The 12,080-nt window shown below is 44.7% G+C and overlaps 1 protein-coding gene across 8 annotated transcripts in view; it reads right to left on the bottom strand.

The window, feature by feature from the left end:
* The window catches only part of Ltbp1 (latent transforming growth factor beta binding protein 1), a 375,435-nt gene that overhangs the window by 236,306 nt on the left and 127,049 nt on the right, over window positions 1-12,080 (bottom strand). For all 8 annotated transcript variants that reach the window (XM_021229273.2, XM_013116008.3, XM_040730932.1 and 5 more), the window contains one exon: window positions 6,225-6,394. In XM_021229273.2, the coding sequence (XP_021084932.1) occupies window positions 6,225-6,394 (170 nt within the window). The remainder of the gene's footprint in view (window positions 1-6,224; window positions 6,395-12,080) is intronic.

Here is a 12,080-nt window from a genome sequence, read left to right as displayed (position 1 = left end):
GATAAATACTGTCTCTCCACCAGTGCTCAGATTTGGGTTGTCTCCTCTAATGGTCTGCAAAACAATCTCTCTCTCTCTCTCTCTCTCTCTCTCTCTCTCTCTCTTCTGTGTGTGTGTGTATGCGTGTGTGTGTGCAAGCGTGCGCGTGTGTGTGCATGTATGTGTGTGTGTGTGTGTGTAAAAGACACAGACAGACAGACAGAGACAGACAGACAGACAGATGGTGTTCTTTCTCTCTCTCCCCCTCCCCCATCTGGATATCCAGGAAAACCCAAACATCACTGATCCCCTCTGTGTTGTACCAATCAATCTACAACCATGGGAAGTCCTCATTCCAGATGCATGAACTTCTCTCTTCCAGAGAACAAGCCATCACTACTTTGACCCCACACCCTGATACGCTTTCATGTTCTGTAATGTTTTCTGACACGTCTAAACACAAGCCTGAAGGATAATACAGCCAGACACACATTCAACCACCATGCCTCTAAAAACATGCCCATAGAGTCCATTCTCCTCAGGTCCTGGACTATGCAGTGCAGTCAGACCACAGTGGAAATGCAAGGGCTTGGACAACAAAACCATGCTGTGAGAACATGCTGCACTTCTCTCCAACCAGGCACGGGAAAATCTGGATAGCTGTGATCTACACATCAGTGAAGGATAGAAGATTTCAGTCAGCCAACCTCTAGCTGTTGGGTGAGAGCTGAGCTGTCTGTTACAAAGACTGACTGGGGAAGATCAACACAGACCACAGAATCCAGGGAAGGACAACTCCTGAGGTATCAGTTTTCTTCTGCCAAAAGTTGCCTAAAGGACTATGTTCATGTTGTGTCAGCTCTGGGGCTACCTGTTTAAATAAAAAGCATTATATTTAACATTTTTAAAGTGGACTTTTTAAGTTTAACAATATTGTGTATTTGTGGTACTCATATTTCTCTTTCCTTCCCACCCCCATCTCAGTACATCAGAATATAAATCATCGGCCCTCTTAAGAGTCTGAGTTATCTGTGTTTATAGACCTTTGGGAAGTTAATCTATAAAACATGACATATGCCTCTTCTGGAATTTAAGATGTCTGCTTCCTTGAATGTAACAAAATAAACTTTTAGAAGATGATATTGAAATATAAGCAGCCCACTTAAAAGTTGAGCCCTTACCGTGGGAAAACAACTGGAATTAGCAGGGAGAATTCCAACACCAGGGTCAGGGAGATGGCTCAGTCAGTACAGTGCTTGCCACACAAGCAAAAAGACCTGAGTTCAGGTCCTTTGAGCCCGTGTAAAAGCCAAGAATGGCAGCACAGGTCTGAAACCACAGGGCTGGTGAAGGGATGGTGATCAGAGACAGGAAGAACCCTGAGCTCCAACAGCCAGCCAACCTAGCCAGTCAGCAAGGCCCAGTCTCAAAAGGAAGGTAGAGGGCAACCTCATAACTCCAGATCATTTTCCATCACCCAAAAGAAACTCCTGACCTATCCGCAGGTACTCTCCCCAGCCCTGGGAATCCCTAACCTGCTTTCTGTCTTTATGGGTTTGCCTATTGTGAGTGTCTCGTACACATGGACTCATATAGTATGCAGTCTGGATTCTTCTGTGTCTGGATTCCTTCACTCAAAGTAAGCTTAGGGCTCTAGCAAGTGTCTGCACTCCATTCCCTTTTAATGGCTCCAATTCCATTCTGTGGAATTACCCCACCTTGTTTAGTCATTCATCATTTGATGAGCATTCAGTCCATTGTCTCTCATTAGAAACTGGGCTGTGGTGAACAGTTACATACAACCCTCTGTGTGAATGGGTTTTTAAAAATTCTATTAGGAGTTAAAATTGCTAGATATATATACTCACTCTCTTTGGTAGCTTTTTTGAGAATCCAGGTGGTATCTTAATATATCACCCCGCCCTGTGACCATGATCCATTGCTTTCATCAATACCTGAACGTTCTCTGAAAGATCCAAGGCTGACATTCACTATTTTCCAAGTCCCAAATCCCGACCTTCTTAACATTGAAAGAAACGAAATTTATTTTATAATGCAGCTGTTCTCAACCTGTGGGTCATGAACCCTTTGAAGTCACATGACCCTTTCACAGGGGGTCGAATATCAGGTATCCTGCATATATGATATTTAAATTACAATTCCTAACAGTAGCAAAATTATAGTTATGAAGTAGTGGCAAGAATGACCTTATGGTTGGGGGAGAGCAAACATGAGGAATTAAAGGGTCCCAGCATGAGGACAGTTGAGAAGCACTGTCAGAGTGTTTTCCTGGTGCTTCCCGGTTTTCTGCTGCCTCCAACATTGATAGAGATGATCCTGAGAGTCGACACGGTGTGGAGGGCGGGTTGGTGGGAGCGCTGACAATGAATGGCAGTTACCAAGCCGAGCTTCTTGGGAAGCTTTTGGTGTAAGCGTCCTGTTCCCAGTTATCAGATCCAAAATCTAGATGTGTTTGGTAGATGAAGAAACCGAGCTTCAGACTGGGGGGGGGGATGTTCAGTGGGGTAAGTGCTTATCACGTGAGGACCTAAGTTTGGATTGCCAGCATCTCTGTATAAAAGTTGGGAATAGTAGGGTGCAACTGTCATCCCAGCACTGGGAGACGGAGAGAGGCACACCCCAAAGGCTTGATGATGAGCAGCCAGCCTAGCTGAACCTGGAAGCTCCAGGTTCGGCAAGAGACTGACCCTATTTCAAAACGTAAGGTAGAGAACAAATAGAGGAGAATACAAATGGCAACCTATGATCAGTACATGCACATACATGTGTGAGTGAACCATCATACACATATGCGTGCAACATACAAAAAGTCACACACACACACACACACACACACGAGAGAGAGAGAGAGAGACAGAGAGAGAGAGACAGAGAGACAGAAAGACAGAGAGAGAGAGAGAGAGAGAGAGAGAGAGAGAGAGAGAGAGAGAGAGAGAGTCTAGGCTTGGCAAACAATAGTCCATTAGCCTCCAACAATTTAACCAATATTCAACAATCTGTGACATTTTTTAAAGGTCTCATTTTAAATAGGCATCAAAACATTTATATAGCAACCTCAATTTTTTCTTGGCAACTAATTCTAAAATATTTACTGAGCTTAAGCACAAGTTTTTTTTAGTTTTTTTAGTTTTTTTTAGGTGACACACAAATTAATGAAAATGGTAGAGATCCAACTTATCACGCAAGGCATCTCTTATTAGTTACCACAGAATAAGCACTGTAGGGTGTTATGTTGCCCAGCGACAGGGAAGGCTGATAAACATACTAAGTCAAAGTATGAGAAGTTATGTGTACACAGTGGACAAAGATGGTGAGCTTTGTCACTGAAGTCCTGCTTCCTCTCCAGAGATCACCTCACCAGCAACGGGTGACTTCCCATCCGGTCGTTTCTCCTGAAGAGCACTGCTATGCTGGACACAGTCACACAATCGGCTCTGCTGAGCCAACCACACTCCCCATTGCCATCTGGGGATGCTGTCTCTTCCTCGGATGAGCTTGTTAAGCTACAGAAAACAGGACTCTACACTCTCCGTAATTGCTGTTTGCAAGATACCAATTTTGACCCATGAATTACAATAGCTCACTTCCATTTTCCAGCCATATCTATGTACTTTTCAGGGTGTGTGTGTGTGTGTGTGTGTGTGTGTGAGTGTATGTGTGTGTGAGTGTGTGTGTGTGTGTGAGTGTGTGTGTGTGTGAGTGTATCTACCTATCCGTATCTGTTAGTCTGCTAATCTATCTGTGTCTGTGTATGTGCAGAAGTATATATCATCTATTTTCATCAACATACAACATACGAGGCTTCCTTATCGATTTTTCGAACAAGCGATACATCTCCTCACCCCTCCCTCCCTGTGTCCTTCCACCCCAGCAATCTTCTTCTGCTTTTATGTCGCACATACTCTAGCACCTTCCTTACCTACCACAACTCTCTTTTCAATGGAGAAAGCAACACGAACTCTTTTGCCAACCCAAATGTTTCCACTGGTCCTAGTAGCTTCCCCCAGCACGATGGTGGTACTCTAGGGAAGGCACACACCGATCTTGCCATTTCATCCCAAGACACTGCATGTCCTAGAGACCTAGTCTCTTCTGTCCTTCTAAAGTCAGAGTCACCTGCTTCTCTTGCACCTTCCAGCCCTCAGAACGCTGTGGAGTTCATCTGTTTGGATTTGAACTCTCCTATGAAGAGGAGGCTGACGTTACAGAGGTATCCCACTTTTCCTGGATGGCCACTGTTGTCTTCCCCTCCTTTCGGTCACGCTCTAGGCTCCCACACTTCTCTGACCTCACGGATATTTTCAGGTTCCTTCTCCTACTGTTCGTTTCCCCACATCGGTCTTCCTTCTATCATTTTATTTGGCTTTCCTATTTCAGCACCCTTCATGGGCCTGCAGAATTCCTTGTTTTCATAGCTTTCCAACTTGACCTCCAACTCTCAATATGGTTCAAGCAGCAGTAAAAATAGCCGCACTCCCCTTCCTGTCTTTCCGATGTGACTAATGTTTCAGTCCTTCCTAGGCCATTTTTGATCCTGTTCCGTATTTCAGAGGGTCTGAGAAGGGCGCACCATTACTGAGGGCATGCGTTGGTCTACTTCCCTAGCCTTCACTAGCTCCTCACTACATAGAAAACGCATACAAGAGGCGCGGGAGTAAAAACACACATCATTTCATTTTCCAGAGGACAGGTCAGCAAGGCTGTAGAGTTTAAATTCCCACAGACACAGAGGTAGTAAGCAGATAGGGTTTTGGGTGTGTAGACAGATGTACATTTGAATAACATGTCAATAGTAACCAGCCAAGAGCACCACACTTCATCCTTTCCTGACTTTTCCATTGAGCTAGGATTTTTCTCCCTCTAGCAATATGATCATGAGGTTTCAAACATTCCCTTCTTATCACTTCCAAACTTTAGAGAGTTTTCAAAAGGTGTTTATATGAGATCCCAAGAAATAATAAGTACCTCCTTTTGTTCACTTTTAAAATCAGAATTGGAAAAACATGCTCGGGGGACATTTCCACAGAAGGAACACTCCCCCTGCAGAGCTCAAAGAGTGTTAAGGAACCCGGTGGTTACAGCTGTTCTTTTGTGACTGTCAAGGAGCTGTCTTGCCTGAAAGAGAGATGATTCCAGTGGTTTCTACATCTTTCCCTAAGGTCCTGATTTACTTTTGTCACCATCCCAATAAGCCACACCAAACTATTGCTCTGGAGCCCAGCCACCAGCCCCAGAAGACAACTTTCTGGAAAGATGAAACATAGACGAATAAATCTACCACTGAATCTTGTATGGTAAAAAAGTAAGTGTCAATCACCAGAGGGTCAAAATAGAAAGTGGGAGGTTGGGACAGCCACAGAGTAGCAAATCCACAGCAGATTCCAGCTTCTAAAGTGTCAGACAGTAGCATGACTCTGCCTGGGCTATTTGCACTATTCCTGGTAGTAACAGGGAGTCCTTCACCTCACACCTGGCACGCTCTTTGCTCAGCTATGGTGAAGGCAATCAGTCAACATGGACTAAGCAGGAAGCTGCTGGCATGAGAGGGTGAGTCTAGCTCTCGCCTCTGAATGGTCTGTGTCTCGCTCCAGAGCATTCTCCGCAGACGCTGCCAGCAGACACTCCGTAGTACCTAAACCACAAATCATCACATTCCCTCCCTCCCAGCCAGGGCCTGTGTCCTTGAGCTTTACACAGGGAGATATGAAGCATGCTGGCCCCAGACACAATAGTCCTTTACAAATTCCGGCAAGTCTTCCCTGCCATCTGCGGGGTAGCCTGAAAACGAAGTGAACCTTTCAGCATAAAAACAGCTACCGTAGGTGAACCTCACAGAGTCAAGCAGGACAAATGGGCTGCTCGCAGGGAATGGGTCTTGGCAGCTTCGCTAAAGAAAACATTTTATCAATACAAACATGTCAGACATGCAGCTGTACCTAAAATTAGAGGGAACACGTCTCCCAGAAGAAGAAATCCTGCAGAAACAGAATCCCAGGCAAGTTCCTCCAGATTTATTTCCAAAGTCCCGGAAAAATGTCTTTCCTCTGAATAAGGAAACCACGCTAAAAAATCTGCTTTCTGGTTGTTTTAGGAACCAAAGGAGGTGTTTTAATGACTCTTGAATTTTATCTACTGTGACACATTACAGCCATCTAAACCAAAGAAAACGTTTCCAAACTCTGAATCTGCAACACAGGAAAATGGCCGTCTGAGCAGATACTCACACTGAAAGGGTGCGGTGCCTGGATCCTGCCCGTATCTTAAAGAGAAAGCCCCTTCCATGGACTGCTCTCCAGAGACCACCTTCGGGGATGGGAGGTACTTGGACTTGAGCTCATACTCCTGAGTCTGGCCATGATGAATCATCACATTCTGGGAAGTCAAGGGTGCCACTCTGGGAAGAAACAAAGAGGGTCAGAAAGTAAGCATGGGGTTTTAACAGCCAGCTAAGAAGGAGAGAACATGAAATTAAACTCCAGAAGGTATGGTGATATTTTATCTGTGATCTAACAATAAAGTTAGCCTGAAGATATCTGTCTCTGAGTTTTTTACTGTTGGTGCTACAGGAGGAAATCCCTGTGCTACACAAGGCTCATCCATGCCACCATTCATGGCACACGAGGAAGGAACTACCGGTTTACAGGTGGGACCACCCAGTGCGGAAGGAGGGATTCGTCGGTGTAGTCAAAGTGTGGGGCGAGAAATGGGTTGTCGCAGGTGCATTTTATCAAAGGCTTCAGAGTGTAGCTACCATGGGCTTCATGCAAAACATGGGGCATCTACTTCTTAGAAAAGGGCGAAGACGCAGACACGAACAGATGATGCACATACAAATAAATAAAAAGAACTAAACAAGCAGAAGAGGAAAGTACAAGAAATCAGCCGAAAGTACGAGAGCCAGTGTGGGACAGCGGGACTTTCCACATTGCCTCACTCTAGTAGCTCAGCTCATCTGGCTCTTGGGGCCTCAGTTTCCCACTCTGTAGCAGAGATTCTATACAAGGCCAAGAGAAAAGATGACTATAAAAATATGGACACACTAAAGCAGAAAATACAATAAAATAAGCTGGGCATGGTGGCCATGCCCTAATATCAGCATTTGGAAAGCAGAAACAGGGGCATCTGGAGTTCGAGGGAGACCTGGGCTATATGGTGAGATGCTAATTCAATATACATACATACCCACATACATGCATAATTCCTTCTGAAATATGTGCATATATATCATTAAAATGCCTCGGGGAAACATCTATTTAATTTTATGCCGGATATCATAATTACATAAATATAGCTATATAAATTATATAAGTTAACTCAGGTTAAGTGTTTTATACCTACCAGTTTCTATGAATAATAAGGCTAATGAATCATGGGTGAAGACCAATAATGAAAAACAGGAAAAAAAAGATACTGACTCATTTTATTTATTTAGTGTGCAGTGTATGTTTGTTTCCATGAGTGTGTGTGTGTGTGTGTGTGTGTGTCTGTCTGTCTGTCTGTCTGTCTGTCTGTCTGTGGACACCACAGGTAGGTAGCCAATGTCTTCTTCAATCTGTCTCCACCTAACTGAACCTGGACCTCACCAATTCTCTGCCTCCCGAGAGCTGGGATCACTGGCCTGTGCTGCCACACTGGGCTCTTTGCATCACTGCTGAGGATCAGATTTACACTCACAAAGCAAGAACTTGGCCAACTGAAGCATCTCTCCAGCGCCCCCACTCATTAGACTACGTATACTGCCACCAACAGCAAAGACTCTTTGAAAGGGTACCTGCTCACTGGTGAGGTCTGACTCAAAAGATGGGTCCCTCAAGGGACTACCCAACAGTAGAAGAGATAAAATTCAACCCAAAAGATAGATCATCTTGTCACCAAAGCTCCACCATTAGGTGTCTTCATGAAAAAATAGTCAAAGAATCTCATATAAGTTCACTCGAATTCATTCCGGTTGGGGATAAGGAGGGAGTCCTGAGAGATTATGGACCAGAAGTGGCTGGGGTGAGGGTGTTGGTGCCTTGGCATTCACCACTTCAAACCCTGTGATCTCTAAATGCCTAAACTTGGATCTGTATCTTCCCAGATGTGGTACCACACAGGGCCCTCCCTTTGTCACCCAGACTAATGACTGTATTAGGAAAAGCCTGAGGATTAGCACTATAAACACTTCTATTTTGATGATGTAAGTGTTGTTTTGAACTTAAAGTATGCTGGGGGGCGGGTGGAAACAGCTGGACAAATCTGCTCTATTCTATCAGTCTCCTCCCAACTTGGAAGTGACATTCTCTCTAAGTCATTCTGTCACCCTGCACAAAGACACAGACCAGCTCCTGTTTGGAACAGGAGGACTCAGGGGAGTTCCAGGAGACCTAGAGAGCCACTAACACTCCTGTCCTGGCCATCTCCAGAAGGTAAGGCAGGGTGGGGGTGGGGTGCTCTTCCCTCTGAACTGGAAAAGTAATGGCTGCAAGAAATGAGTTGCAGGTAGGTGTCTGAGTACAGGACTCCCCCTCTGTGTAACAGCTGAGAATCAAAGGAAAGAGGGCAGGCTGTGCCAAGTCTGGAGTGTGGTGACAGCCTTCATCTGTCTTTCATCCTACTACTTCAGAAACAAACTGCAATTCGTTTTTAATTATGTAATTTCTTCTCCCCCCCATTCCCAGGATGCGGGGAGGCTTGGCTGTGAGAGGAGACACCAGGCTAGTCACATCACTGTATTGGTACCTTTCAAAGTGGGGAGGTGCAAATTTTTGAAAAGAAAATTTAAAAATCCAAACCATGGGGATTCTGGTTCAGAATAAAAGGGGGCACACTCACTGATCTCCTTCCCTCCGTCCTTCCTCAAAACCACAGGTAAGGGGAAAATTATAAATTCTAAATACAATCACACTGGCAGCTCCAAATATTTGAAAGCCTGAAGCCCCGCCCATTGTCCATCCACTTGCATATCTCCCTGTTTTACCCACGCCACAAGATAATTCCTTAATCCTGTACATAAAAACTAGCATTTGCCGTTGCTGGAGCCCTCATGGGCCTCAGGTCCGCCCTCCATTCCAGTCCTTAGTACCTGTTCCATCCAGCTGGCATACGTTGGATTACCCACCGATAAGCACTAAGATGCATTAAACCAGATTTGTAGGATATTCAAGGTATAGTGAAAAACACTGCCACAGCTAGGTGGGAGAAGTTACGCCTGACATGGGGTAGGGTGATTACTTCTTTTCTTCCACCCACAGTAAGCGGCCTGTTTTGCCTGGAGGTTTAGTTTGTGTCTCCACCTATGCCTGCGTCTGTACACAGGCAAAATAAATTTCACAAAACAACAGCTACCATCACTGTGAAAGATATCCTGACATTATTTTTCCTCTGATCTATTTTTTAAGAAGTCCTAGGCAATTTCATTCAGGACAGTTCGTAGACTATAGTCTGAGGCATAAGGCCATTGGTCAGAGATCCCTGTAGGACTTCAAGCCCGGACACAGCACCTCAGGGATTCTGGATACAGAATCCAAGTGAAAAATGATGAGGACAAGTGTGGCTGGTGTCTTCCTAGAAAGTCTATATGTGGAGACAATGACTCTGTCTAACTCAGCAAGCCAAACCATCCAGGGGTCAAAATGGATTCCCACCCCACCTTTCAAGGTTAAAATAAAAATATTGTTCTCTAAAGGGATGAGACAACCTGGGATAAAATGCTAACATTTACTCCTCTCCTCAGTAAAGCCCTCTCCTGCAGACAGAAAGACTGGTCCCCATATGACCGTGAGCAATCAGAGCAAGACGCCGGGCAGAAGGTAAACAGCAGAAATTGTCAGAGTAGAAAATATGACTGAGTGGACATCCACAGACAAGTATTACGGATGTGCAATTGCAGCAGAGCACCAAATTATTACAGGTTCCCATGTTGCACTACCAATTCTGGTGACATAAAGGTCAGGGATTGGCTGGAGGAAGCTAAAAACTCTGAAAGAGGAAGAATGGAAGTGGAGTCCCTCATCGTTCCCGATCTTAGAAAACATTTGCAGCAAATACATCAAGAAGGGTCCGTGTGGAGAACACTGCCATCAAGAGTTAAGGATGGGAGCGAGAGAGGCCTTGAAAACGTGAAGCCGTAAAGACCAGTTACCTCAAAGAGCACTGCTAGTTCAAGGCCAGAGGGGAAAGTGGGAACAAAGAGGTGTACTGAGCAAAAGCCACTAGGAGAAGGGGCCGGTGTGTGGAGAAGAAGGCTGCCTTCATCTCACAGACAGAAGCACAAGGAGATCTCCAGAAAGCAGTTGGGGAAGGCCTCCAAGTTGGGAAGTGGTGATGTTTTAAAGAGCCAGCACTTCCAAAAAGGAAAACTGAGGAGGAGGAGGAGGAGGAGGAGGAGGAGGAGGAGGAGGAGGAGGAGGAGGAGGAGGAGGAGGAGGAGGAGGAGGAGGAGGAGAAGAAGAAGAAGAAGAAGAAGAAGAAGAAGAAGAAGAAGAAGAAGAAGAAGAAGAAGAAGAAGAAGAAGAAGATTAGAAAGTGAACCATCAAGAAGATGAGCCATTAAAGGTTCTCGGGGCCAGACCTGATAAGCTGAGTTTGATTTTTCTCAGGACTCACCTGAAGAAGGAGAGAACCAACTCCGGCAAGTTGTCCTCCGACCCACACACACATGCTGTGGCATGCATGTGTTCACACATATTAAACAAATGTGAAAAGAATTTTAAAATTGCTTTATTAAAAATCACGGAATCAACTAGTCTTGGAAAATAGTCATATTTAATTGTAGAAACATTCTGTAAGAAGGGGGATTTATATTAAAAAGTAATTTCTTTGTCTCTCTACATAGTCCTGGCTGTCCTGGAACTCACTATGTAGAGCAGCAGGCTGCCTTGGAACTCACAGAGATCCACCTGTCTCTGTTTCCCAAGTGCTGGGATTAAAAGCCTGGTTCATACAGATTACATACAACCTACATCCTTTCTTAAATGTTACATCATTAGGTAGAAAGTTTGGCAACTTATTTTGTAGACACAAAATTTTACACAATTAGGATTTGTTTTATTTTTTCTATTTTTCCAGTGAAAAACTGTCTCCATGAAATATGGGAGCTGCCCACCTGCTCCTGGGTGTAAGACCGTCCATGGGAATGTGGTTGGTGTATCCAGTGACACTCCACTGGAGACAGCTGACCTCTCCTTTCCCACCAGCATCAGTTGCAAATAGCTTCCTTGTTAGGAGTGGGACTTTACATCAACTTCCCCTTTCAGGGCTGGAATTCCGTCTGCCTTAGACCTGTATCCTGCACTACAGACGCCGAGTGTGATAGCACATGCCTGTTAAGTCCAGCAGTTGAGATGTAGAAGCACACAGAGTAGAAGTTCAAGGTCATCCTCTGCTATAAGATGAGTTTAAGGCCAGTCTTGGCTATTTGAAAGCCAGTCACAAACAGTTTTGAGGGTGAACCACACTCGGCTGGCATCCTGACTTTTCTGCTCTCTGGCATACAGTTAAGGATGGCTGACATCTTCACATCCTCTGAGAGTACAAGATTCCCATTTAAGAAAACAACTCCTCCCCTCCCCTAGGGTCCGTGACCTATCTAGTCTCAGGTTCCTCCATCACCCACCTGCTGGACCTGCATATGTGTTTGAAAACGCTCAGCTTCTGCAGTGCGGGGATTTGCATCCAGGAACTCAAGCACTCTAGCAACTGAGCCACACCCCCAGCCTCTTCATTTTGTAGTGAACTTTGGAACCATTGTTCATGGAATTCCAAAAATCTCAACTCATTAAGATAGGCAGATGACAGATAGATAGATAGATGAATGGATGGATGGATGGATGGATGGATGGATGGATGGATGGATGATAGATAGACAGATGATAGATGAGATGGATAGATGGATGGATGGATGATAGATAGATAGATAGATAGATAGATAGATAGATAGATAGATGATAGATGAGATGGATAGATGGATGGATGGATGGATGATAGATAGATGCATGTTAGATAGGTGATAGATGAGATGGATGGATAGATAGATAATAAAGAGGATAGCTAGGGGATCTGAAGAGATTAAAAACCAAACAGTATAGGTCTAGAAATGA

This window comes from Mesocricetus auratus, unplaced genomic scaffold (assembly GCF_017639785.1).
Source record: "Mesocricetus auratus isolate SY011 unplaced genomic scaffold, BCM_Maur_2.0 Super-Scaffold_100024, whole genome shotgun sequence".
In the NCBI taxonomy this organism is placed as follows: domain Eukaryota; kingdom Metazoa; phylum Chordata; class Mammalia; order Rodentia; family Cricetidae; genus Mesocricetus; species Mesocricetus auratus.
Note: the sequence above shows the minus strand (reverse complement) of the source record. Positions and strands in the feature narration are given on the sequence as shown.